Below are 27,251 nucleotides of genomic sequence, written 5' to 3'. Positions count from 1 at the left end.
ACTGAATGCATTTGATGCTTATAGTCATGAGCTTTTCCAACCATTCAAAACAGAGGTCTCACTTCCAGAAAACTGAGGTACATCATGACTTAACACACAGAATCAAGGTGATTGGTTCATGGGGGTGGATATAAAGCTCAGGCCCCCAGCCCCAGCCACCTTGGAAGGGCAACCCAGGTTCAGAGCTCTCTGCAGGATCAGCCAGGCCCTGCTTGCGTCTGCATCCCAGCCTCTTTCTCTGCCTCTCTGACTTCCTGTACTCCCACAAGGGAGCTGATCCCAAGTGCTTTCCAGCAGGCTTCCAGCACACAGATCCCTGCCAGAAGCCAGCCGAAGACAATCCTCCTTTATCCAGCTTTCCACTAAAAAATCAGCCTCCTCAGAGTGGCTTTCCCTTATCTCTCACATGCCATCTAGTAAGTCCCTTCATGATACTTGGTGCATGTTTTAACTATAGGATTATTCATCTGCTGGCATGATTAATGTCAGATTATAAGCTCTGTGTGGGTGAAGGCCCCCTGGTCTAATCACAATTGTATCACTAAGGCCCAGCACCAGACTTCCAATATATAAATATTGGAATAAACAGGTAAATAAAGGATGTTAAATCCCATTGAGGAGACAATTCCATTTTTTAAGTCTCCTACTCAGTTTTCCCCTATATCCATTCATCCCTTTAACCACTGAGTACCTGCTGTGTATACTACTGTGTGCTGGGTGTTCCATGCCAGATAACGGTGACTCAGACAGCTCCTGTTCCGTTTTTGCTATGTGATTCATGAAGCTGGGTTCCACTCTGCAACCTCGTGTTATGGTTTGAGATAATGTTACCAATGATCTATTACATGCATGTGGTTCTTTTCCCCAGTCAGTCTGTAAAAGACTTAAAGGCAAGGACATTTGCAGTCCTTGCTCATAGCCGTACAGTAGGCAGAATAACGGTGCTTCAAAGACATCCCCAGCCTAATCTAGGGAACATGAGTATGTTACGTACATAGTGAAAGGTATTCTGCTGATGGAATGAAGGTTGCTAATTAACTGACCTTAAAATAGGGAGAAGATCCTAAACTCTCCGGGTGGGTTCAGAGACATCGCATGGGACTTTAAATGCAGAATAAGAAAGCAGAAGAGTCAGTCCATGCAATGTGGCAGAAACAGAGGCAAAAGAAACAAAACAGAAGGAGAGTCAGAGATCTGACGTGTCAGAAGGACTCACCTCACACTCGGCTAATTCTGAGATGTAAGTGATTATATGCAAGGAATAGAAAGAGGCTCATAGGAGCTCAGGACGACCCCCAGCTGACAGCTGGTAGGGAAGCAAGGATGTCTGTCTCAGCCACCGGGAGCAGAATTCTGCCCACAGAGAGAAAGAGCCAGGAAGCAAATTCTCTCCCAGGTCCTCCGGTAAGAGAGGCACAGTGCTGTGGACACTCCAAGTTTGGCTTTGTGATATGGGAAGCAGAGAAACCAGCCAAGTCACTGGATGCTCAACCTGCAAAACTCTGAGATAATAAAAGGGTGTTTTCCTTAAGTCACTAAGTTTGTGGTAATCGGTAATGGCAACTTGAGAAAACTAATACAGTAGGTATCCAACGTATGTTTTGGACTTGAGTCTTTAAAACTCTGTATTCCCAAATTAAAACGCAGCATACCCTGAAGCATTGATAGAGTGCATTTGCAGTTTCAACTTTTTGTAAACAGCATGGAAGTTCATGGCATGTTAAAATATGCACACGTTAACATGTGTCATTTTGCTGAGGGAGATCCTTAGGTTGTGGATGATGCAAGGCACGTGTGTGGGAATATAATCCTGCCTGAACTTTTAGGCAACTAATATCAAAATGTGCATTAGTCAGGGCTTTCCAGAGAAACAGAACCAATAGGAGAGAGAGTGAGAGACAGACACGCAGACAGAGAGAGAGACAGACACACACACACAAAGAGACACAGAGATTTATGATAAGGAACTGCTCTATGAAATTGTGTGGGCTGGTAAGTCTAAAATTTGCTGGGCCAGCCAGCAGGCTGTACCCAGAAAAGAACTGATGTTGCAGCTTGGGTCCAAAGGAGGCAGCATCTCCTCTTCTTCCAGGGACTTCAGTCTGTTTTTCTAAGGACTTTAACTGATGAAGCCCACCTGCATTATGAAGGATAATCGACTTAACTCAAAATCTACAGATTTAAATGTTAATCACATCTAAGAAATACCTCCACAGTGACATCTAGGCTGGCTTTTGACCAAGCATCCGAGTACCACGCCTAACAAAATTGACACATAAAATTAACCATCACAAATCCACCCCTTATCAACTGGGCATCCATGCACGTCTGCTTAAATCATAATCTTCAAATAAAGACAATAACAAGGTCATACTTCCACTTCACGTGATACCACTACCCTGAGCACAAATGAAAGCACACAAACCCTGTCCCTAAAAGAAAAGCAAAGTCTTTAGGCGATGTTCATGCCTCTCCTTAATGTCCCGTAACTTCACTCTATGATGTAAACTTGACAATACTTAAATACTGTGATATCAAATCAATGTATCATATGTTATATGGTAAGGGGATAAGAAAGGAAAGAAAACAAAGATACAATTGTTCCTTGGTATCTCTGGGGAATTGGTTCCAGGAACCCCTCACACAGGCTACAAAACTGTGAGAGAGCTCAAGACATTTGATATGCAATGGCCTAGTGTTTGCATCTAAACTACACACATCCTCCTGTACACTTTAGGTGCCATGTAGACTACGTATGAAACCTAATAAAATGTAAGTGCTATGCAAATAGCTGTTGTATTGTACTGTTTTATATTTGTGTTTATGTTTATTTTTGTATTGTTATTTTTTTTTCCCCTGAATATTTTTGATTTGAGGAAGGTTGAATCTATGGGTGCGGAAGCTGCAGATTCAAAGGGCTGATTGTGTTTGCTGAACACACGCACACACACAATGCAAATGCACTCCCTGGCACTGCCTCTCCACATGGCTATGCTATTCTCTCATAATGCATCATCCTCAGCCTTTTACAGCAATTACCTTGGGGGACAGGATTGAATGAGCAGAATGGATTCAGTTAGCATTACTGCAATCCCAATTTTTACAGTTGTGGAAATAATTTTACAGTGACACACGAGAAAAAGGGGTTTCTCAGAGATCTCAGAAAGTAAAAGAGACAACTCAGCACTTCCAAACATTAATTTTTTTTTTAAATGCTCATGCACTTACCCTTGTTTTTTTCTCCTGCTTTCAATACATGCCCAAGGTAGCACAGAGGTGGCTGCATGGTGTGATGACAATGACAACACTCATGGTATTATGTGCCTATTAATGCAGTTTACGGCTACAGAAAGCCCCTTTCTCCTTATTCTTTTCACAGAGGAATGTACCTTCCCCTTGTTGCATTATCAATAGGGTTTTAAGCAAAAGTGCTCTTTTCTCCTCTTGCACATTTACAATCAATGGCTAAAGACTCAGAATTGTGAAGTGCTTTCTGACTGTTCTGTTCCCATTCTCTAGCAATGGGCCATTCTGTATCAATCTAAATGAGCCACAGAAGACATGGCATTTGACCTGCATCTCTGGGGAGAAAGTATTGTTCCCGGCAGCATTCAGCAGTACAGTATACAAAAAGGAGAAGTGATGAAAACCTAAAAGCATGTCTTTCAAAACTTCTTCCTGGAGATCTTCTTCTTTGTCTGGCATCAGCTGTCCTGCTCTTTCCCTCTTGCATTTCTTCCTGCTGCAAACACTGGTTGAGAACCTACTACTTGCAAGGCCTAGAAATGTTATTCTCAAAGGACAGGAACACATGAAATCGTTTCCAAGCTGAATGTCCAACTAAGATAACAGTTACAAAATGATGCCGAACCATAAAGTGAAATATGAGCTACTCCTGAAACACAATAAAACGGAGTTATGTGTATTTATCTGTGTAAAAAGTAAAGTAGAGATTCCTCCTTAAACACTTTCCTCCCCATCTAATTAGGAATAAACAGTAACTTCTCTTAGAAGCAAAATTTATTCAAAGACCTGTGCTAACATTCTTAAATATCTGCTAGCCGCAATAAAGAAATCAATGTACTTCATGTTCTTAGCTCCCAGAATTTAGCTTAAATATTTGCCCTGGCACGCTTATACTGGTCCAAGCAAGCATTAAGTCATAGCCTGCTCCTCTTCTTTACTTGAAGGTGTTTTTACCTTTCTCAGCATTTCACGAGTTACTTCCTCCTTCTTTTGTTCTCCTCTGCCTTTACCTCTTTTAAAAAATTCTAAGTTGCTAGCCAATCAAGACAAACACAGAAGGTGAGGTCCTGTTCCAGTGAATGGAAACTGGACACAGCAGTAGGCTGGACACGTCAGGTTATAAATGACCCTGTCTCCTTTGTTCGGTGTTTCGGTGTACTCTCATGGCAAAACTGCTGGCGAGTGTACCCTTTCTGCAGAAAGTAAAAATGGCCTTGCTGAGGAAATTAAATGTATGTTCAAGTGTTATTTCTTTACAGCACTGAGGAACAAGCATTTCTAACATCTGGAAGGACAACTGTGATACACTGTCAACTTTAAAAGCAAATGTATACTAATATATACTGTGTGATTTCATTTTTTAAAAAGAGAAAGGGCTTACACATATCAATATGCCCACAGGAAAATGGAAAAATGAAGAGCCCGGCCATCCATCCAGAGTGCAATGCAAAGTTCTCACCACCTCAAAGGATTTGATCTCCTCTTTAAGGAACTATTTTTTTACCCTGGCAGCATCATGGAGGGAACACACCAAGCTTCCTCTTGCCACAGGGCCTTTTCTCTGGTTGTGCCATCTCCCTGGAATGCATATGGCTTCCCTCCTTCTCATTAAGAATAAAGACTCCACTCTGAACAAATACAGAAGCTAAGTAATAAGGGGCAAGAAACTAGACAGGGACTTCCCAGTAGGGGGCAGATCCCATAGCACCAACCAGAGATGAGAATCAGGCCACACCCATAAAGAAACAATGCCTCTGGGCCCAGAATTAAAAGTTATCTCCATTTCCTTAGAGAGAAGGCTACAACTGGAATCAGTTGAATGCTGGTTATTGAATAGTTCTCCTTAGAGCGAATGAGAGTTTTGAGTCAGCCATTCTTAACTAACAATGCTTATCTTGTGTAGTCCTTCAGGTTTTATTACATAACGTGCTGATGATTAAAGTCACAGTTCCAGTGTTCAGAATGAGCTGAAAATCAGGTGCTCTTTTCTGCTCAAGCATCTTTGGAATGAGAAGGTCCTTACTTGCCTGTGTGTACATGGACTGTACACCTCTGCAATGTGTCTTACAATCAGTAGCCAAACGGATAGACACAAAAAAGTGAACATCAAACTTGAGGTTCTGGAATCAACTGGCTTAAGGGTGTGGAAATTGAAATAAATAGGTGGGAAAATAGTATATTCAAAAGTCTACCACCTCCAGCCCTATCTCTGCCTGCCCGCCTCAGCCACGGCTGAACTGCAAAGAGCAGATGGTGGGTCACTGCCCTGTGGCACGGGCACTTTTCACAACCTGCCACTGCATTACAAATGTGCATCAGTGACTCTGCTCCGTAGCTGTGGTCTTTGGCTATGTCCTAACATGAGGAGTGAGGATCGTCCCTGCAGAGGGTCACACCTGGGAGTCCTCAAGAGCAAAGTGAGCATCACATCCAGGCACTTGCATTCTACAAAGAATAAATCATCAGAGAAACATCTCCAAGTCTTGCCTGTTCATCAGCTTATTTCCATGTGTCCATTCACAAGGCCCATTGCAGGTCAGGTGAGCCAAGAGCTTGTTTCGGCTGAGTTTGCAATAAGACTGGTCTAGTGGCCCTTGAGGAAAGCACTTATGTGTAATTTCTCTTCTTAATTAAGTCTAAACAAAACTATGCATTGTCTTCTGCATCCTTTTCAAGATGAATTATATTAAAAATGATTACATGATAATAATGAAACTAGAGATTGGAAAACAGCCCCCGACATCCAGGAGCTGGCTGGAAACTCCCACTTGGGCTTTGGTGTTCTCTTATTGAAGATAAACAATTTCACAAAACACTAACATCAGACAAAACAGCTCTGTGACCAAGATGGATCAAGACAAAAGAAGACCCCTCCGTTATCATGTCTGAACATAGACAATAGCATGAGCATTGTCCAAAGAAACCACAGCAATGACCAAACACATCTGTTCTCCTATCCAACCTGACTGACCACTGCTTCTTTACCCATGACAGCGTTAGCCTGGCTTCATTTCTCTCATCTTATGAACAAGATTTATTAAATATCTGCTATGGTTTGAATGTTTGTCCCCTCTGAAACTCACGCTGAAACTTAACCACAATCATAACTGTACCAAGGGGGTGAGAAATCTTGCCCATATATTTGGTCAAACATGATTCTATATGTGTCTGTGAGGGTGTTTCTGAACAAGATTAACACCCGAATTGGTAGGTTGAGTCACACAGACTGCCTTTTCTAGTGTGCATGGGCCTCATCCAATCCATTTAAGAAGTGAAAAGAACAAAAAGACTGAGTATGTAGAAACTCTGCCTGCCTGATGGCTGAGCTGGAACCTTGATCTTTTCCTGTCTTTGGACTTGGACTGAAACATCAGCTCTTCTTGGGTCTAGAGCTTCATGGATTTCAGATTGGAATTACACATTGGCTTTCCTGGGACTTCTTAGCATCCATAATCATGTGAGCCAATTCCCTATAATAACTTATTCTCTCTCTCTCTCTCTCTCGCTCTCTACACGCATGCACACACACACACACACACACTTATATAAGTATATACATATATACCAATATAAAGATACGTAAATATGTATGCTAATAAACAGCACTATTTCTATATATATCTTATTGGCTTTGTTACTCTGGAGAACCCTGATAAACAGAAATTTAATGTTGTGGATTGAATAGCAGTGCCTCTCCAAAATTCAGATGTTGAAGTCCTAACCAATGTGATGGTATCTGGAGATGGGGAGGTAATTACTTTTGAGAGGTAATTAGAGTTAGATGAAGTCATGAGAGGGTCTAGTCAGATGAGAACAGTATCCTTTTAAGAAAAGGCACCTGAGAGTTAACTTGAGTGCTTTCTATCTCTTTCTCTCTGTCTCTCTCTCTCTCTTTCCCTCTCATTCTCTTTCTCTCTGTTCATGTGTACATAAAGAATAAGTAAGTGCACAGTGAGATGGCAGCCACCCACAAGCCAAGAAAAGAGACCTCAGAATAAAACTTACCTTGCTAGAATCTTGATTTTGGACTTTTCAGCCTCGATAACTGTGAGAAATAAGTTTCTGTCGTTTAAGCCCACCCCCAAAAGAGGGTGGGAAGTCTAACCATGGTATTTGAGAGGCAGGATATTTAGGAGATAATTAGATTTAGATGAGGTCAGCTTCCTCACTATGTCATGCTTTATGCAGCAAAAAGACTCTGCAGAGAGTCCCCACCAGCATTAAGGTCTTTAGCAGTTGCAGCCTCTTCACCTTGAACTTGCCCAGCCTCCAGAACTGTAAGAAATCAGCCTAGTTTCTTTTTAAAGTACCCAGGCTCAAGTAATCAGTTATAGCAACAGAAAACAAATCAAAACAATACCCAATCGTAGAATTACTCCCACTTTCTGGAAGCATCACTCAGAGTTAGGTGCTACTTACTTGAACCTTCCCCCAAATCACCTGACACAAGCCCGAGTATATAACACATCCTTCCCAACACCCTCTTATGAAGGCATCTCATTGCTCCCCATGTTGTACGCTTTACCTCATGACAACAATAAACCCAACTTGTTACCCTACAAGTATGTAGCTGATGGGTTTTGGCTGGAGGGCATTGATAGAAATGAGGTACAAGGACAGCAGTTTGGGAATCCCAGCTCAGAGGCTTGGCTGACTGTGCCTAGTACTGTGCTTGGCACATGGTAAGAACTCAGCAAATGTTTCTAGACTCAATGAAAAGAATCAGGCAGCTCCTGTTGAAACTAATGTGCATGCACCTTGGAGCTTTCTTGCCATTGGCCATCTCACCATGAGGCTGTTAATTTTGCAAAAAACATTCAAACATAATTAAGAGTCCAATAGTATTAAATTAATAAGAACTTGTGCTTAGGTTATACAAATAAAAGAAAAAGGCAAGATATCTTTTCAAAATGCCATACAAAATTCAAAATTCTTCAGTAAAAATTAATAAAATATGTCTAAGTCCAAAATGGAGAAAACTGTGCCTCTTCATTAAGGAACCTACCAGAAAACTAAAGAAAATGAAGAGAAGTTTCATTTCTGGATATGATGAGTCAATATGGTAAAAAAGTAGGTCCCTCACATCAAATTATTCTATAAATTAAACAAAGTTTTAATTACTTAATGGTTATTTTTGAAATAGACAAAATCATGTTTAGTTTTATCTGGGTGAATAAACATGTGACCAGAGCAAAGAAAATTTCAGTCATATCAAGTATCTCCTCAGATGATAGTGGAATAAAACCAGAAATCAATTCCAAAAGGAACCCTCAAAACTATACAAATACATGGAAATTAAGCAATCTACTTCTGAATGATTTTGGGGTTAACCATCAAATCAAGATGGAAATTTAAATTTTTTTTCAAAATGAATGATAACTGTGACACGAGCTATCAAAATCTCTGGGATACAGCAAAAGTATTGCTAAGAGGAAAGTTTATAGCACTAAATGCCTACATTAAAAGTCTGAAAGATCACAAGTTGACAACCTAACATCACATTTCAAGGAATGAAACAAGAACAAACCAAACCCAAAGCTAGCAGAAGAAAAGAAATAACAAAGATCAGAGCAGAACTAAATCAAGTTGAAACAAAAAAATTATAAAAGATCAATGAAACAACAAGGAGGTTATTTGAAGAGACAAACAAAATTGATAGACCAGTAGCTAGATTAACCAAGAAAAGAAGAAAGAAGATTCAGATAAGTTCAATTGGAAATGAAAATTGAGACATCACAACTGACACCACAGAAATGCAAAAGGATCATTTGAGACTACTATGAACACCACTATGTACACAAACTAGAAAATCTATAGGAAATAAATAAGTTCCTGGAAACATACAACCCCGTAGCTTAAATCAGGAAGACATAGAAATCCTGAAGAGACTAATAACAAGCAGTGAGATTGAATCAGCAATTAAAAAAAAAAATGCCAACAAAACAAAGCCCAGGGCCAGTTGGATTCACAGCCAAATTCTACCAGACATTCGAAAAAGAATTGGTATCAATCCTACTGAAATTATTCCAAAAGATTGAGGAGGGAATCCTGCCTAACTTATTCTACAAAGCCGTTATCATCCTGATACCAAAGCCAGGAAAGGATATAACAAAATAAGAAAACTACAGACCAATATTCCTGATGAATATAGACGCAAAAATTCTCAACACAATACTAGCAAACCAAATCCAATAGCAAATCTAATCCAACAGCCCATTAAAAAAATAATTCACTGTAATAAATGAGTTTCATTCTAGGGATGCAGGGATGGTTCCACATATGCAAGTCAAGAAATGTGATTCATCACATAGACATAATTAAAAACAAAAACCATATGATCATCTCAATAGAGGCAGAAAAAACATTTGCTAAAATCTAATATCCCTTTATGATAAAAACTCTCAACAAATTAGGCATAGAAGGAACATACCTCAAAATAAGAAAAGCCATGTGTAACAAACCCAGAGCCCACCTCATACTGAATTGAATGGGGGAAGAGTTGAAAGCATTCAACTGAAGCAAGACAACGATGCCCACTTTCACCACTTCTATTCATCATAATACTGGAAGTCCTAGCCAGAGAAATCAGGCAAGAGAAAGAAATCAAGGGCATCCAAATAGGAAAAGAGGAAGTAAAACTACCTCTGTTAGAAAACCCTAAAGACTCCTCCAAAAGACTCATACATCTGATAAATGAATTCAGTAAAGTCCTAGGGTACAACATCAATGTACACAAATCAGAAGCACTGCTATATACCAACAATGACCAAGCTGAGAATCAAATAAAGAACACAATCTCAGGTTGGGTGTGGTGGCTCATGCCTATAATTCTAGCACTTTGGGAGGCCAAGGCAGGCAGATCAACTGAGGTCAGGAGTTTGAGACCAGCTTGGCCAACATGGTGAAACCCCATCTCTACTGAAAAAATATAAAAATTAGCCAGGTGTAGTGATGGGCATCTATAATCCCAGCTACTCGGGAAGCTGAGGCAGGAGAACCGCCTGAACCAGGAGGCAGAGGTTGCAGTGAGCTGAAATCATGCCACTTCATTCACTCCAGCATGGGTGACAGAGCAAAACTCCATCTCAAAGAAAAAAAAAAAAAAAAAAAAAGAACTCAACCCCTTTAATAATAGCTACAAAGAAAATAAAACACTTTATTTTTAAAACACTTGGTAAATATACGTTACCAAGGAGGTGAAAGATCTCGACAAGGACTACAAAACACTGCTGAAAGTAATTGTAGATGACACAAACAAATGGAAATACATCCCATGTTCATAGATTGAAAGAATCAGTATTGTGGAAATGACCATACTGCTCAGCAATCTGCAGATTCAATGCAATTCCTATCAAAATACTAACATCATTTTTCACAAAATTAAAAAAAAATCATAAAATTCATAGGGAACCAAAAAAGAGCTAGAATAGCCAAAGAAATTCTAATCAAAAAGATTTACTCTTAGAATCACATTACCCAACTTCAAATGATACTACAAGGCTATAGTAATTAAAAAAAAAACCACCATTGTAATGATATAAAAGTAGATGCATAGACAAACGGAACAGGATAGAGAACCCAAAAATAAAGCCAAATACTTACAACTGACTGATCTTTGACAACGCATACAAAAACATAACAGATTAGACACATAATATAAGGAAAGTACAACTTAATAAATGGTGCTGGGAAAATCGAATAGCCAGATATAGAAGAATGAAACCGGATTCCTGTCTCTCACCAGATACAAAAATTAACTCAAGGTGGATTAAAGACTTAAATCTAAAACCTGAAACTATAAAAATTCTAGAAGAATACCTAGGAAAAACTCTTTTGGACATTGGCCTGGGCAAAGAATTATGTCTAGGACCCCAAAAGCAAATGCAACAAAAACAAAAGTAAATACATGGGACCTAATTTAAAAGCTTCTGCACAGCAAAATAAATAATCGTCAAAGTAAACAGACAACCTACAGAATGGAAGTAAATATTTGAAAATTATGCATCCGACAAAGTACTAATATCTGCAATCTACAAATTCAAATCAGCAAGAAAAACAAATAATCCCATTAAAAAGTGGGCAAAGGACCTGAATGGATATTTCTCAAAAGAAGATATACAAATGGCCAAAACCATGTGAAAACCTGCTTAACATCACCAATCATTAGGGAAATGCCAATTAAAACCACAATGAGATACGACCTTACCCTAGCCAGAATGGCCGTTACTAAAAAGTTAACAAACAATAGATGTTGGCATGGATGTATTGAAAAAGGAACACTTATACACTGAGGAATGGATGAAGATTATATATATATATATATTCTTGAAATTTTATATATAAAGATGTTATATACATCTTGTATATATATGTTACATATATATCATCTTGAAATTTTCACACACACACACATATATATACACACATCATGAAGTACTTCTGAATCATAAAAATAATGAAATAATGTCTTGTGCAGCAACTTAGATGGAACTAGAGGCCATTATTCTAAGTGAAGCAATTCAGGAATTGAAAAATCAAATAATTTATGTTCTCATTTATAAGTAGGAGCTAAGCTTTGGGCACACAAAGGCATACAGAGTGCTATAATGGACTCGGGAGACTCAGAAGTGGGGAGGGTGGGAGGGAGGTGAGGGATAGAAAACGATATATTGAGTACAATGTACACTACTCAGATGATGGGTGCATTAAAATCCTAGACTTTACCACTAAACAATTCATCTATGTCACCAAAGCCATTTGTACCCCTAAAGCTACTGAAACAGAAAAAATTTAAAAACAAAGAAAAAACAAGTAACAGTTAAGGGGAAAGGTTACAGGTGGAGGGAAAGGCAGATCTTTCCCTATCATAACCTTAACATATTATGAAGATACAATTTATTTAAATCACATGATGCTGGTGTGGACATTAAAGAAAAACAAATGCAAATGTATACATGAGCATTTGGGATGTGAGCATGAAAGCTTCCATGAATTAAGAGCTTATATTTTTTCTTTGGCAAGGCACTCTGCTGTCAAAATATCTTATTTAATCCTCATAACTCCATTTTGCAGTTGAGGAACATGCAGCTTGGAAAGGTTCAAAAACTTCGCCCAAGTTTACATAACTAAGAGGCAGTGGAACTGGGATTTGAAAGCAGATTATCTGACTTCAAAGTTCAAACTGTTAACAACGGTTACACAACTCCATTAGAAGTTGCAAAACATTCTGGAATTATTTTTTTGTAATAGTTTTATCTAAGTATAATTCACATAGCATAAAATTTGTGTTTCTATGCTTACTACAGCTCAGTGGTTTTTAGTATATTCACAGAGTTGTACAACTATTACCAATGTCTAACTCCAGAACATTTTGATCACCCCAAATGGAACCTTATACTCATTGGCGACGACTACCATTGCCCTTTCTCCCAGTCCCCGGCAAACACTAATCTACTTTCTGTCTCTGTGAATATTCCTATTTGAGGCATTTCATATAAATTGAATTAAATAATACATGGTCATTTGTGCCTAGCTTTTTTCACTTAGCAGAATGTTTTCAAGGTTCATCTGTGTTGTAGCATGTATCTCTACCGCATTCATTTGTATGACTGAATAATATTCCATTACAGGACATACCACATTCTGTTATCCATTCGCTAGTTGATGGGCATTTGGGTCATTTCCACTTTTTAGCAATTACGAATAATGTACCTATAAACATTCATATACCTGTTTCGTGTGGACAAATTTATCTTAGGTATATACCTAAGAGTAGAATTCACGGGTCATAAGACAACTCTATGTTTTTAGACTTTTTGAGAAATGGTCAAATTGCTGTTCAAGTGGCTGCCCCATTTTCTTTTTTTTATTTTTTATTTTATTATTATTATACTTTAAGTTCTAGGGTACATGTGCATAATGTGCAGGTTTGTTACATATGTATACTTGTGCCATGTTGCTGTGCTGCACCCATCAACTCGTCAGCACCCAACTACTGGTCATTTACATCAGGTATAACTCCCAATGCAATCCCTCCCCCCTCCCCCCTCCCCATGATAGGCCCTGGTGTGTGATGTTCCCCTTCCCGAGTCCAAGTGATCTCATTGTTCAGTTCCCACCTATGAGTGAGAACATGCGGTGTTTGGTTTTGTGTTCTTGTGATAGTTTGCTAAGAATGATGGTTTCCAGCTGCATCCATGTCCCTACAAAGGACACAAACTCATCCTTTTTTATGGCTGCATAGTATTCCATGGTGTATATGTGCCACATTTTCTTAATCCAGTCTGTCACTGATGGACATTTGGGTTGATTCCAAGTCCTTGCTATTGTGAATAGTGCCGCAATAAACATACGTGTGCATGTGTCTTTATAGCAGCATGATTTATAATCCTTTGGGTATATACCCAGTAATGGGATGGCTGGGTCATACGGTACATCTAGTTCTAGATCCTTGAGGAATCGCCATACTGTTTTCCATAATGGTTGAACTAGTTTACAATCCCACCAACAGTGTAAAAGCGTTCCTATTTCTCCACATCCTCTCCAGCACCTGTTGTTTCCTGACTTTTTAATGATCGCCATTCTAACTGGTGTGAGATGGTATCTCATTGTGGTTTTGATTTGCATTTCTCTGATGGCCAGTGATGATGAGCATTTTGTCATGTGTCTGTTGGCTGTATGAATGTCTTCTTTTGAGAAATGTCTGTTCATATCCTTTGCCCACTTTTTGATGGGGTTGTTTGTTTTTTTCTTGTAAATTTGTTTGAGTTCTTTGTAGGTTCTGGATATTAGCCCTTTGTCAGATGAGTAGACTGCAAAAATTTTCTCCCATTCTGTAGGTTGCCTGTTCACTCTGATGGTAGTTTCTTTTGCTGTACAGAAGCTCTTTAGTTTAATGAGATCCCATTTGTCAATTTTGGCTTTTGCTGCCGTTGCTTTTGGTGTTTTAGACATGAAGTCTTTGCCCATGCCTATGTCCTGAATGGTACTACCTAGGTTTCCCTCTAGGGTTTTTATGGTATTAGGTCTAACATTTAAGTCTCTAATCCATCTTGAATTAATTTTCGTATAAGGAGTAAGGAAAGGATCCAGTTTCAGCTTTCTACTTATGGCTAGCCAATTTTCCCAACACCATTTATTAAATAGGGAATCCTTTCCCCATTTCTTGTTTCTCTCAGGTTTGTCAAAGATCAGATGGCTGTAGATGTGTGGTATTATTTCTGAGGACTCTGTTCTGTTCCATTGGTCTATATCTCTGTTTTGGTACCAGTACCATGCTGTTTTGGTTACTGTAGCCTTGTAGTATAGTTTGAAGTCAAGTAGTGTGATGCCTCCAGCTTTGTTCTTTTGACTTACGATTGTCTTGGAGATGCGGGCTCTTTTTTGGTTCCATATGAACTTTAAAGCAGTTCTTTCCAATTCTGTGAAGAAACTCATTGGTAGCTTGATGGGGATGGCATTGAATCTATAAATAACCTTGGGCAGTATGGCCATTTTCACGATACTGATTCTTCCTATCCATGAGCATGGTATGTTCTTCCATTTGTTTGTGTCCTGTTTTATTTCACTGAGCAGTGGTTTGTAGTTCTCCTTGAAGAGGTCCTTTACATCCCTTGTAAGTTGGATTCCTAGGTATTTTATTCTCTTTGAAGCAATTGTGAATGGAAGTTCATTCATGATTTGGCTCTCTGTTTGTCTGTTACTGGTGTATAAGAATGCTTGTGATTTTTGCACATTAATTTTGTATCCTGAGACTTTGCTGAAGTTGCTTATCAGCTTAAGGAGATTTTGGACTGAGACAATGGGGTTTTCTAAATATACAATCATGTCATCTGTAAACAGGGACAATTTGACTTCTTCTTTTCCTAACTGAATACCCTCGATTTCTTTCTCTTGCCTGATTGCCCTAGCCAGAACTTCCAACACTATGTTGAATAGGAGTGGTGAGAGAGGGCATCCCTGTCTTGTGCCAGTTTTCAAAGGGAATTTTTCCAATTTTTGCCCATTCAGTATGATATTGGCTGTGGGTTTGTCATAAATAGCTCTTATTATTTTGAGGTACGTTCCATCAATACCGAATTTATTGAGCGTTTTTAGCATGAAGGGCTGTTGAATTTTGTCAAAAGCCTTTTCTGCATCTATTGAGATAATCACGTGGTTCTTGTCTTTGGTTCTGTTTATATGCTGGATTATGTTTATTGATTTGCGAATGTTGAACCAGCCTTGCATCCCTGAGAGGAAGCCTCCAAAGCAAGAATCAGACAGGTATACTCGCTGTTCAGCAATATTCTATCTTCTGCAGCCTCTGCTGCTGACACCCAGGCAAACAGGGTCTGGAGTGGACCTCAAGCAATCTCCAACAGACCTATAGCTGAGGGTCCTGACTGTTAGAAGGAAAACTATCAAACAGGAAGGACATCTACACCAAAACCCCACCAGTACGTCACCATCATCAAAGACTAGAGGCAGATAAAACCACAAAGATGGGGAAAAAGCAGGGCAGAAGAGCTGGAAATTCAAAAAATAAGAGCGCATCTCCCCCGGCAAAGGAGCGCAGCTCATCGCCAGCAACAGATCAAAGCTTGACGGAGAATGACTTTGACGAGATGAGAGAAGAAGGCTTCAGTCCATCAAACTTCTCAGAGCTAAAGGAGGAATTACGTACCCAGCGCAAAGAAACTAAAAATCTTGAAAAAAAGGTGGAAGAATTGATGGCTAGAGTAATTAATGCAGAGAAGGCTGCCCCATTTTCTATTCCCATATGCAATGTATGAGTGTCCCAATGTCTCCACAGTCTCTTCAATAATGGCTATGTTTTAAAAAATATTTTAGCCATCCTAGTGAGTGTGAAGTGATATCTCATTGTGGTTTTGATTAGTAGTTTCCTCATCACTAATGATGTTGTGCATCTTTGACCGTTGGGATATCTTCTTCAGATAAATGTCCTTCCAAATCCTTTGTCCATTTTTTAAACTGGGTTGTTTTTCCATTGTTGGGTTGTAAGAGTTCTGGATATAATTTCCCTATCAGATATGTGATTTACAAATATTTTCCCCCATTCTCCAGATTGCCCTTTCATTTTACTGATGCATAGAATGCTTCAATATGTACAGAGTCCAAATCATGTATTTTCCCTTTTGTTGCATATGCCTTTGGTGTGATAGCTAGGAAACCACTGCCTACCTCACAGACACAAAGATTTACTCCAGTATTTTCTTCTAAAGGTTCTATAGTTTTAGCTCAAATTCAGGCATACAATTTGTTTTTGATTAATTTTTGTAAGTGGTGTGAGGAGGGACCCAACTTCATTCCCTTATTCCAGAAAATTTATATTTCTACATTTACTCATTTAAGCCTTGTAACAGTACTCTGAGGTAATCTGAGAATTAAATATCAAAGGCACAGAGAGATTAAGTAACTTGCCCATGCTACACAGCTACTATTTGGCAGAACTAACCAAGTTTTACTTGAGTGCCCATTTTCTAAAATATCTTATCCTAAAACAAAACTGGCCTTTCAAAATATAAGGACTGGATGGGCTGTTCAACAAATTATTTTAGAACAATTAACTAACCATTTAAAGATATTGGCTCCTGCTCATAATTTGGAAAAGATATTAGTTCCTACTCATAATTTACATCACCATAAATTCCTTAAGCATGGAGAGTTAAATGACAAACATAGAATATTCATACTCTTGGGAGAGATAATTATTTTATAAGCATGCTATAAGAAAAACCTGTTACATTTATCTACCTAAGAAATTTTAACCTGTAGATCAAACTGTAAAGAAGAATTAAATGTTTCATCCTTGTTGTAATGGCAAAGAGTCAGGATAGACTAACCTTTCCACATACAGTTATGCCTTAACGACAGGAATGTGTACTACGAGATATGTCCATTAGGCAATTTTGTCCTTGTGTGAACAACACAGAGTGCACTTACACAAACATGGGATAGCTTGCTACACACCTAGGCTATATGGTACAGCCTATTGTTCCTAGACTACGAGCCTGTACAGCATGCTACCATACCAAATAGTGCAGGCAACTGTAATACGAGGGTGAGCATTTGTATATTTAAACATATCTAAGCATAGAAAAGGTACAGTAACAATATGGTATGAAAGATAAAAATGGTACACGTGTGTAGGGCACTTACTACGAATGGAGCTTGCAGAACAGGAGGTTTCTCTAAGTGAGTTAGGGAGTAAGTGGTGAGTGAATGGGAAGGTCTAGGAAATTACTATCCATTACTGCACACTTTATAAACACTGGACACTTCAGCTACCCTACATTTATAGAAAACTGTCTTTATTCAATATTAAACTTAGCTTACTGCAACATTTTACCTTATAAGCTTTTTAATTGTTTTAATGTTTGACTGTTTTGTAACAACACGTAGCTTAAAACACAAACACCTTGTACAGCTGCACGACAATGTTTATTTTCTTTCTTTAAATCCTTTTTCTATAAGGTTTTTTTGTATTAAAAAGGATTTTTTTTAGCTTTTTCGTTAGAAACTAAGACAGATGCACACATTAGGTTGAGCCTACACAGGTTCAGGGTCATCAGTATTACTGTCTTCCACCTCCATGCTGGCTGTCTTCAGGGCAGTATCACACACGGAGCTGTCATCTCCTATGATAACAATGCCTTCTCTGGACACCTCCTGAAGGACCTGCCTGAGCTGTTTTACAGTTAACTTTTTTTTTTATAAGTAGAAGGAGTAGACTAAAATAATTATAAACAAATAGTAAATACATAAACCACAAATAGTCATTTATTATTATTATCAAGTATTTTATAATATATATAATGTGTGCTCTGCTTTTGTACACTGGCAGGGCAGTAGGTTTGTTATGTAAGCATCACCACAAACAAGAGAGTCATGCATTAAGTAACAATGTTAGGATGTTGTCCATTATAACATACATTAGATGGATGTTGTCCATTATAGCTCCATTATAATCTTAAGGGCCCTGTCATAGATGTGGTCTATCATTGACCAAAATATTGTTATGCAAAACATAACTATATAACATAAAATCTGGATTGTGGGCCAGGCATGGTGGGTTATTCCTGTAATCCCAACACTTTGGGAGGCTGAGGCAGGCAGATCATTGAGGTCAGGAGTTTGAGACCAGCCTGGCCAACATGGTGAAACTACATCTCTACTAAAATACAAAAATTAGATGGGCATGGTGGTAGGTGCCTGAAGCCCAGCTACTTGGGAGGCTGAGGCAGGAAAATCACTTGAACCCAGGAGGTGGAGGTTACAGTGAGCTGAGATGGCACCATTGCACTCTAGCCTGGGCAACAAGAGAGAAACTCCATCTCAAAAAAAAAAAAAATTGTACACACCTATGTACAAATACACACATACATACATTCCAAGCAAACAGGGTCCTTGCCACTCCACAGACATAACCAACTTCTCCCTTCAGCCTTTGCCCTTGCTATTTCATTTGCCTGGAATGCTTTCTCCAAGACGTATGCACACCTTGGTTTCTTTTATCACTCTACCCCTGCCAGGCATTCTGTTATGTACCCGTCTGCATGTCTTTCTCCTCAAGGGAATATGTGCTCCATAACAGTGAACTAATACTTGGTCTTGTTCAGAGTGCACAGGATGTAGACCAATTCTTGACACTAGGGAGCGCTCAGTGAACCCTGCTGATAGGCAAATGGGCGGATCTGGCCAGGGGCAGCCAGAAGACAGGAGGAGATGTGAAGGGAGCTAAGCAGGGACCCCACAGCCAAGGACCAAGTGGTAGCGCAGATGTCTCAGCAGATGCCAGCGTGGAAGGTCACGGCTGATTGAGGGCTCAGAACATTGTGGCCACGGGGGAAGGCCATGGAACAGAAGGGCCTTAAATTAACTGAAAAACATTGAAATAGCCACAATTACCCCAAAGTTTAAAAATATATATAACATTTCAGTTGCCTGGTAGAAGAGAGCCTCAGAACAGAAGGATGAAGAGGAGGAGAGGCAGGAGGAGAGGCAAGAGGAGGAGGAGGAGGAGGAGGAGGGGAACAGTAAAGGGGAAAAATAAGATTTTTTTTTTTTTTTTTTGAGACAGAGTCTTGCTCTGTCGCCCAGGCTGGAGTGCAGTGGCCAGATCTCGGCTCACTGCAAGCTCCGCCTCCCAGGTTCACGCCATTCTCCTGCCTCAGCCTCCCGAGTAGCTGGGACTACAGGCGCCCGTCACCTCGCCCGGCTAGTTTTTTGTATTTTTTAGTAGAGACGGGGTTTCACCGTGTTAACCAGGATGGTCTCGATCTCCTGACCTCATGATCCGCCTGTCTCGGCCTCCCAAAGTGCTGGGATTACAGGCTTGAGCCACCGCGCCCGGCCGAAAAATAAGATTCTTCCTGGCCCCAGTAATTTTTTTAAAAGGCTGTTTATCCTTCTCCCTCACCAGGTACTGACCTCCCTGCTGTGCGCCAGCAGATGTGCCCAGGTCCGAGAGCTGCCGTCCACCTTCAACTGCCCTCCCACGGAGTTGTTGTTCTTCCCCAGCCCAAAGCATGCACTGCAAATCCCTACAGCTTCTCAACCCAGATCAAACTCCTTATTCCCCCGGAGCCATTGATTTCAGCACGATTACTGAGGGGAGCATGTGGCCGAACTGCACTGCACGAATTGGGGATGCAGCTGTCTCCTTACCTAATTAGTATGGATGCCTCCAGCTGCAAAGGCAAAAACCCTGACCCACGCTGGCCTACACAGCAAACGCAATAAAGTCCCAGGTGATCTCATGTACTGCCAGACATCACGAGGTCAAGAATTAAATGAGATAAACCTCTCTTGCAGAGTCCCATATGAAGAATATGGAAACCTTCTCCAGAAACTCCTCAGAAGAAGTGTTGTTACATTTCATTGTTCAAATCCTGGTTATCTGACCATCCTGAAATCAAAGGGAGCTGCTGCCTTTGAGGAGTCCTGGCCAGGGCTCACACCCAGTGGCTTTGATGGATTCGGACTCTCCTGCTTAGGCAGGCGATGTGGCTTGCACTGGGCTTCTCTCCAACACAAGACTGCAAAAGAGTTCTGTTGTCACTGAGTGTACAGTGTCCGGGGCTGCTGGAACAAAGTTACTGCACAAACTGGGGGGCTTAAACAACAGCAATCTATTCTCACACCTTTCCGGGGGCTAAGTCCAAAATGACAGTTCCGGCAGGGCTGGAGTCCCTCTGAAGCTTCTACAGGAGACCCTTTCGTTGCCTGGCCCAGTGTCTCGTGGCCTGTGGCAGCATAACTCCAATCTCTGTCTTTGCCCAGCTATGTTTTCCATTTGTGTCTGCATCCACATTGTCCCCTTTTTATAAGGACACCGGTCACATGGGATTAGAGATCCAGCCTACTTCAGTAGCACCTCATCTTCACTAATTACATCTGCTAGGTGCAAGGACACTATTTCCAAATGTGGTCACATAAGGTACTGGAGGTTAGGAATTCAACATATAAATCTAGTGGGTGGACGGGAAATAATTCAACTTTTAGCACAGAGAAAGGAGGGAAATTGAAATTGGAGCAGGGAACAAATTGCATCTGCTATAGGAACCCTCCTGTTTTACAAATTCCTTTTTCACTCCAGGCAATCTTTAGCCAGTGCAATTTCAGGCAGACTTGGGAAGTGAAATGCTTCTCTTTGGGTGGAGCTCAGGAGGCCCTACCAAGGGCGTGGCAGCTGCTGAGGGGTTTCCTTCACTAAGCGATGTCCCCTCCACCACACTTACTTTCCCTGGATTTCTCCCATTCTCTGCTTCCGCCTCCAGAAATTTATTCTCAAACAGTTCTGGGGGCCAGAAGTGCAAAATCAAAGTGCTGGCACAGCTGCAGTCCCTCTGAAGCTTCTGCGGGAGACCCTTCCTTGGAAAAATTCCCAGCAAAGTTGCAGATGTACCTGGCAACTGGAATTGAGAGGGAAGCAGGAGGGATCTGAGTGTTGCATATGCACAGGATAAATTGTTGGGGGGCTCCTGGAGGGGCTGGTGACTGTGAATTTAGAAAAATGCATAAGCTGGGTGTTCGTAAATCTGGGACGCCTCATATTCTATTTCAGGCACTAATTTGTCATGTTTGGGAAGGACTTAAACTATAATTCAGAAATGATGATTGATACGGTTTGGATCTGTGTTCCTACCCAAATCTCCTGTTCAATTGTAATTCCAGTGTTGGAGGAGGGGTCTGCTGGGAGGTGGTTGGCTCAGCAGCCTGAGTGATGATAAGGAGCCTGGGAAACATGTAGGGTTGATTCAAGGTGGCCGAAGCTTCACCATGGGGTGCAGCTTGGGGCTGGGCTGCTTCCTCCTCCAGAGCAATGCTACAGGGACTGGAGATTTCCATTTAGCTAACTAGGGGTTAGGGTAAAGATCTGTGCATACTGGTGGCAGCAGGTGAGAGCAGAAAGCAAAAGACGCTGACTGGATTATCCAGGCCTAGATACGGATTCTTTTGACAGGAAAGGAGATGGGTTATTATATGTCAGGCTCCATATATCTGCCCTGGCAATGGCAGGGCTTGAGAGTGGCCTGAGGTCAAATCACAACATGGAGATCTGTCCAGAAATAGGAGAAACAGCCAAGACCCTGTGGATGGTCAGGTCAGAGCTGAGTGAGTTGGTGCTTGCACATGTATGTGTACACACACATGCACTTGCATTCTGACAGTACAGAAATCTGATGGGCATAGCGACCCACAGACCTTCCCGGATTCAGCATGGAGGAGGAAGACCACATTACCTAGGCTGGACTGGAGCCCACGCGCTAACTGTGGGAGCTTGGGGGTTCATTAGATTCCAAGAGTAACTGACTCTCCAGGGAAGCGCCTGTTCCTGTTTGATAAGCGGTGCTCTTTTGTCCTGCATGCGGGGATCAGAAAGGACCGATGCACAGCAGCCCACAAAAGCAGAGCTGCTTGTTCACTGTGGGCCACAGGTTCATGCTGAAATCAGTGTTCCTGGAAACATGAGGCTTCAGATCGGCCAGTGGCAGAAAGTTGGGAGCAGGGAGGATGTAATTTGGGCGTCTGAGACAAACCTTAGTGATGGCTATCCATTTAAGAGATTCAGTGGTTTTCAGAGCTGTGAAAGGAAATTAAATTTTGGGACCCTAAACTCATTTAGCTGAAGAGAAAAGTCAAGCTGGGAATTGGGTCACAGAAACCTGCCTCCACCTTTTAGTTCCTAAACAAGATGGCTACAAGATGAAAAGCTACACACTTCCCTCATATTTTGCCCACAAGGAAATTCCTGGTGAGCTGTTAAAACTTCACCATGGCAATGCAACTTGATAGTTTATCTTTACAGATGCAGTAGCCCCGCCCACCAGACACAAACGCGTAACTGAATGTTCCCCTCCCCATTTTGTCTGTGTCATGTAAAATGCCACATTCCCCAGTTTTCCTCTGCCCCTTTTGTTTATGTGAAAACTGTGTGCTTCTCAGTATCTCATCCTTTCCCCTTTAAATTTGGAGCCCTCAAAATCACCTTTGGAGAAAGGAATAGACCCGTCTCCCGGGCACATCCTTAACTTGGGCAAATAAATATCCTAAAATGATTGAGACTTGTCTCGTTATTTTTCTCGATTGGCAGAGCTATTTTTTTTTTTTTTTTTTAACATAAAGGCATTCCCTGGGCCTCAAACAGTTCTTGGTTGGGGGAAGGGGCACATATGTGGTATAGTTTCTGCAGCCCCTGACTGGCCTGGAGCATAGGGCAGGATGTCATCACCAGAGGCCAAATTTGATTGCAAGCAGAGCCTACTCCCTCTGCCTTTTCTGCCAAGGCTCCTAATCGTTATCTCACATGATAATTATTTTGGGTAAAACATAAACCAGAATTGTGATGACAGTGTAGACTCACAGGCAGGAACCCCGACAGAGCTGGACAGATTTGCATGCAGTAACCTTCCATCCCATTGATTGCTTTCCAAGACAATTCCATACACGCTTGCCGGCTTTCTTCTTTGCCTATGGCTTTCTTATGCTTGATTCAATAACAACAACAAAAAGATGTGTGCGTGTGTGTGTGTGGTGGGTGTTTATTGTTAAAATGCTTTATTTTTGGAGTGCTGTTTCTTGAAAGCAGTAAGAAAATTTCCCATACAGAAGACTCATCCGTGCTGGGTTCGCAGGATCCCACAGTGTGAGTCCCCAGAAGCAGGTCCCATCAGGAGAGTCTGGGTCTTTAAATTACGTTTACAGCCAGCACCAGGCCATCCTGGGAGTCCAGACTTCCTGCAGGAGCAGCTGTCTTAATTTCCTGACGTCATCCAATTAGACAGCAAGGTCTCTCCTATTGAATTTAGAAATATTTGCAGCTCATTTTTTAAAATGACTTATAGAAAGGGGAGAGTACTTAATGTGTTTATTTAGACCAGTAAACTCTCCTTTATATCTAATTTTTTTTTTTTTTTTCAGTTTGAGATCCTCAAACACTTTACTGATTGTTCTTAAACAACCAGGGTTAGGAAAAAGACATTGGCCATTAGAGTTTCTAAAGACACCACTCCAGGGCTGAGCTTTGGCTGACTATTACACAAGGATGAAAATACCTCCCCATGGGCCATGGAGGTCCTCTTTCTTCTTCCCTTTTCCTAGCCTGTGGCCTTTTAAACTTTTTTCAGAACAACTTTCTGGAAATGCTCCTATGCATGGCACCATCAATATATTTTCTCTTTCTTTCCAACCAAAGAATCACTTACTCTAGGTATGTATTGGAATACTTATTTAGAACATCTTATATCATACAATGTGTTTTCACATGTGTTATTCTGTTTAATTTTCATCACTCTATGAAGATGGCATAGTTCTTCCTATTTACTAGGCCCAGAGAGGTAAACTAAAACAAACAGCCACGGACAGGTGCATTTAACTTATTTAAATCCACCTCTCCGTGATTAGCTTGTATCAGGTTAAGAATCTAAAATGTGGCCAACTCCATCATCTCTCTTTGAACTGTGTTCACTTTGAACGTTCTCCTCTCCCGTCTCCTCCATGTACCACAGAACATTCGAACAGAGAGTTACTCTTGCCTGGCATCTTTCAGTTTCTTGTATCTGCTTTCTCTGCCTCCTCTCTCCGGAACACCCTCTCTAGCCTCAACAGTCCTGCCTTTTGAAGCCCCTTGTGTCTTAAAGACTGAACTCAGATGCTGCAGCTTTTCATTCCGTAGTTTCTTAGTCAACTGAGGCTGCTGTAACAAAGCGCCACACGTTGGTGGCTTCCCAACAACGGAAATGTATTCCTCGTAGTTCTAAGGCCGGAAGTCTGAGATGGGGCTACCAGCAGGGGCAGGTTCTAGCATCCTCCTCTAGGTCTCCACCTTCCTGTGTATCCTTGCATGGTAGAAACAGAGAACAGGAGGGTTCTCTGGGGTCCCTTCGATAAGGACACTAATTCCATCCCTGAGGGCTCCCCCTTTGTGACCCAATCACTTCTCAAAGGCCTCAGCTTCTAATATCATCACATTGGGGGTAAGAGTTCAACATACGGACATTGAAGGGTCACAGACATTCAGTTCATTGCACATGGTCACTGATTCTACAAACAGAAGCAAATCACACCCTCTTCCGTGCACGCTGGTGTTCTGGGCTCTGTTCTACCAATTGTGTATTCTGCTAGACAGGAATTGGACATATACCCACCCAATTATCCCCAGAGAGCAAAAGCCCCAGAGGACAGGGGCCAGCTCATCTCCTTAGTCCTCCCTGATGCTGTACAACTACCACTGAGTACAGAGATCTGGAGAGAGGACATGTGGGGGCATCTTCTATTCTTGAAGCCTATTTTCCATGAAGCTTTCTTTAATTCCCCCAAGCCAACATTTCCTTGATTCCCCCATCCTCCTCTGAATGTCACAGACATGATCCATGTGACTCTTCACCCTGCATTATAATCAGTGGCTTCTATCTTCTTCCTGGTTATCTCCCCTTCCAAAACACAAGGCCTGTCACTCGTGAGGGTAAGGTCCATGGTTGATTGTACTTGTATCCTTCATAGGGTTTTATATATATTAGGTCCTAGATATGTGTTTATGGATTAGAAAATTATCTTATACATTTAAAACCTATTAAAATAACTGCAAAATACACCCCTTTCATTGGGGAAAGATGGACCAACTCTGGTCAACACTGCTCTTCCGATTTTAGGTTTCCATATTATTTCATCAATTTATAACTTTTAAAAATTACCATTTCAACTCTGGATTTAAATGATACCACAATTTGCTATCAAATTCTTGCACATCATTTCCTCCAGAGCGTGTGATTTAAAAGTCAAAAACTAGGTATTGAGTATGTGCAAAATATATTCCAAAACAACCCCATTTCATAATTATAATCCATTTCACAATATAAAAGTTTAATAAACACACACTTGGATGTTTTTATTGTTCTGTCAGAAATAGTGAACTAACTAAAATAAATTCAGTGAGTGAGGATGGATACTTGTCTGTTTAGCTAGCCTTTCACTATCACACACACACAAATACACACACCTCTGAATGTCACTTTTAAATCCCATCCTTCTAATAAATCATATGGTACAGACTTTTCCAAACTATCCATAGCAGAAATAAAGTTAAAAAAAAGAGGAAATCTGAGGGCCAGGCATGGTGGCTCATGCCTGTAATCCCAGTGCTCTGGGAGGCCAAGAGGGGAGGATCACTTGAGGCAAGGAGTTTGAGACCAGCCTGGGCAACAAAGTGAGACCCTCATGTTTACAAAACATGTAAAAAAAAAAAACACAAAACAAACAGTTGAACTCAGTGGCATACACCAGTAGTCTTAGCTACTACGAAAGCTGAGGTAGGAGAATCCCTTGAGTTCAGGAGTTCGAGGCTGCAGTGAGCTTTGATGGCGCCACTGCACTCCAGCCTGGGCAACAAGAGTGAACCTTTGCCTCAAAAAAAAAAAAAAAAAAAAAAGAAAGAAAAAAGAAAGTGGGAGGGGATTCTGAATAAAGGCTTGTAATCAAGAAGAAATCACAGTTCATTCAATGGAAAATTACATAAATGGGCATAAGCCATAAGCCATTCACTATAAACAAGATGCACCATCATTTGTTAATAACCATGACTCAGTAAAACTGGTTCACTTTATATCCATTCCTTGGTTGCCAGTGACCAATGTATGAAAATAATTTCATTATAAAGCACCTTTATGTATATATTGGGCCACCAGCGCCAGCATTAAGCCTAGTCCTAGACATTTCTGTTGTGTAGTTTTTTACTAATCACTTGATTTTAAAGTGGTCCTTAAAAGGAAATCCATGGACAAGCCAGCTTGCAAACAACAAAATGCATCACAAAAGGCTTTGTAAAGAGCACATCTGAGACCATGTATTGGGTTTTTCCATAGGAAAATCAACGGGTAGCAATGTGGGTGTTAAAGGCAAAGACCTACTCATCTGCTAGGTTGCCCAGAGCCCATACCAATGGCTGTGAGAACCAAAGGGAGAGAAGAATGTGGCTCATGTTCCACACACAAGGGGCCCTGGGCACGCTGTCAACAATTGGCTGGACGTTTACCATCTTCTTCAATCATGTTTCCAGAACAACAAAACTTTAAACCCAGATATATCACACCAATGGGTCTCCTTTTGTGTTGATTTTAAACAGGTATGCATGGAGACAATTGAAAATGGCAGCCCCCAGAGACCTATGCATTTAAACTAGGTAAAATGAAGCATTTCTTCTCTCTTACTTTTAACCGTGAGGTACATGGACTTGCTGACGTCTGCGCCCACATCGTTGCTGACCTTGCAGAGGTAGTAGCCACTGTCTTCCTCCACGACATGCTTGATCAGCAACGACCCATTGCTGAGAACTTGGATTCGGCCATTTAGGGCAATTGGCTGGAACTGGGGAACCCCAGCACCTGAGACAGAAAAAGAAAGAGGAGCAATGATGCAAACGTGAGTACGTATGGGAAGACAATGAGTTCAAGTACGCCCAGACTCATAAAGAGAAGCACCAGACACTTCACACACATCCCATAAGG

At 40.9% G+C, this 27,251-nt stretch overlaps 1 protein-coding gene across 1 annotated transcript in view; it reads right to left on the bottom strand.

The window, feature by feature from the left end:
- The window catches only part of DSCAM (DS cell adhesion molecule), an 821,125-nt gene that overhangs the window by 222,952 nt on the left and 570,922 nt on the right, over nucleotides 1–27,251 (bottom strand). The window contains exon 11 of the mRNA XM_025379322.1: nucleotides 26,955–27,128. Within this exon, the coding sequence (XP_025235107.1) occupies nucleotides 26,955–27,128 (174 nt within the window). The remainder of the gene's footprint in view (nucleotides 1–26,954; nucleotides 27,129–27,251) is intronic.

Source organism: Theropithecus gelada, chromosome 3, assembly GCF_003255815.1.
Source record: "Theropithecus gelada isolate Dixy chromosome 3, Tgel_1.0, whole genome shotgun sequence".
In the NCBI taxonomy this organism is placed as follows: Eukaryota; Metazoa; Chordata; class Mammalia; order Primates; family Cercopithecidae; genus Theropithecus; species Theropithecus gelada.
The sequence above is the reverse complement of the archived record's forward strand: the minus strand, read 5'-3'. Positions and strand labels throughout refer to the sequence as shown.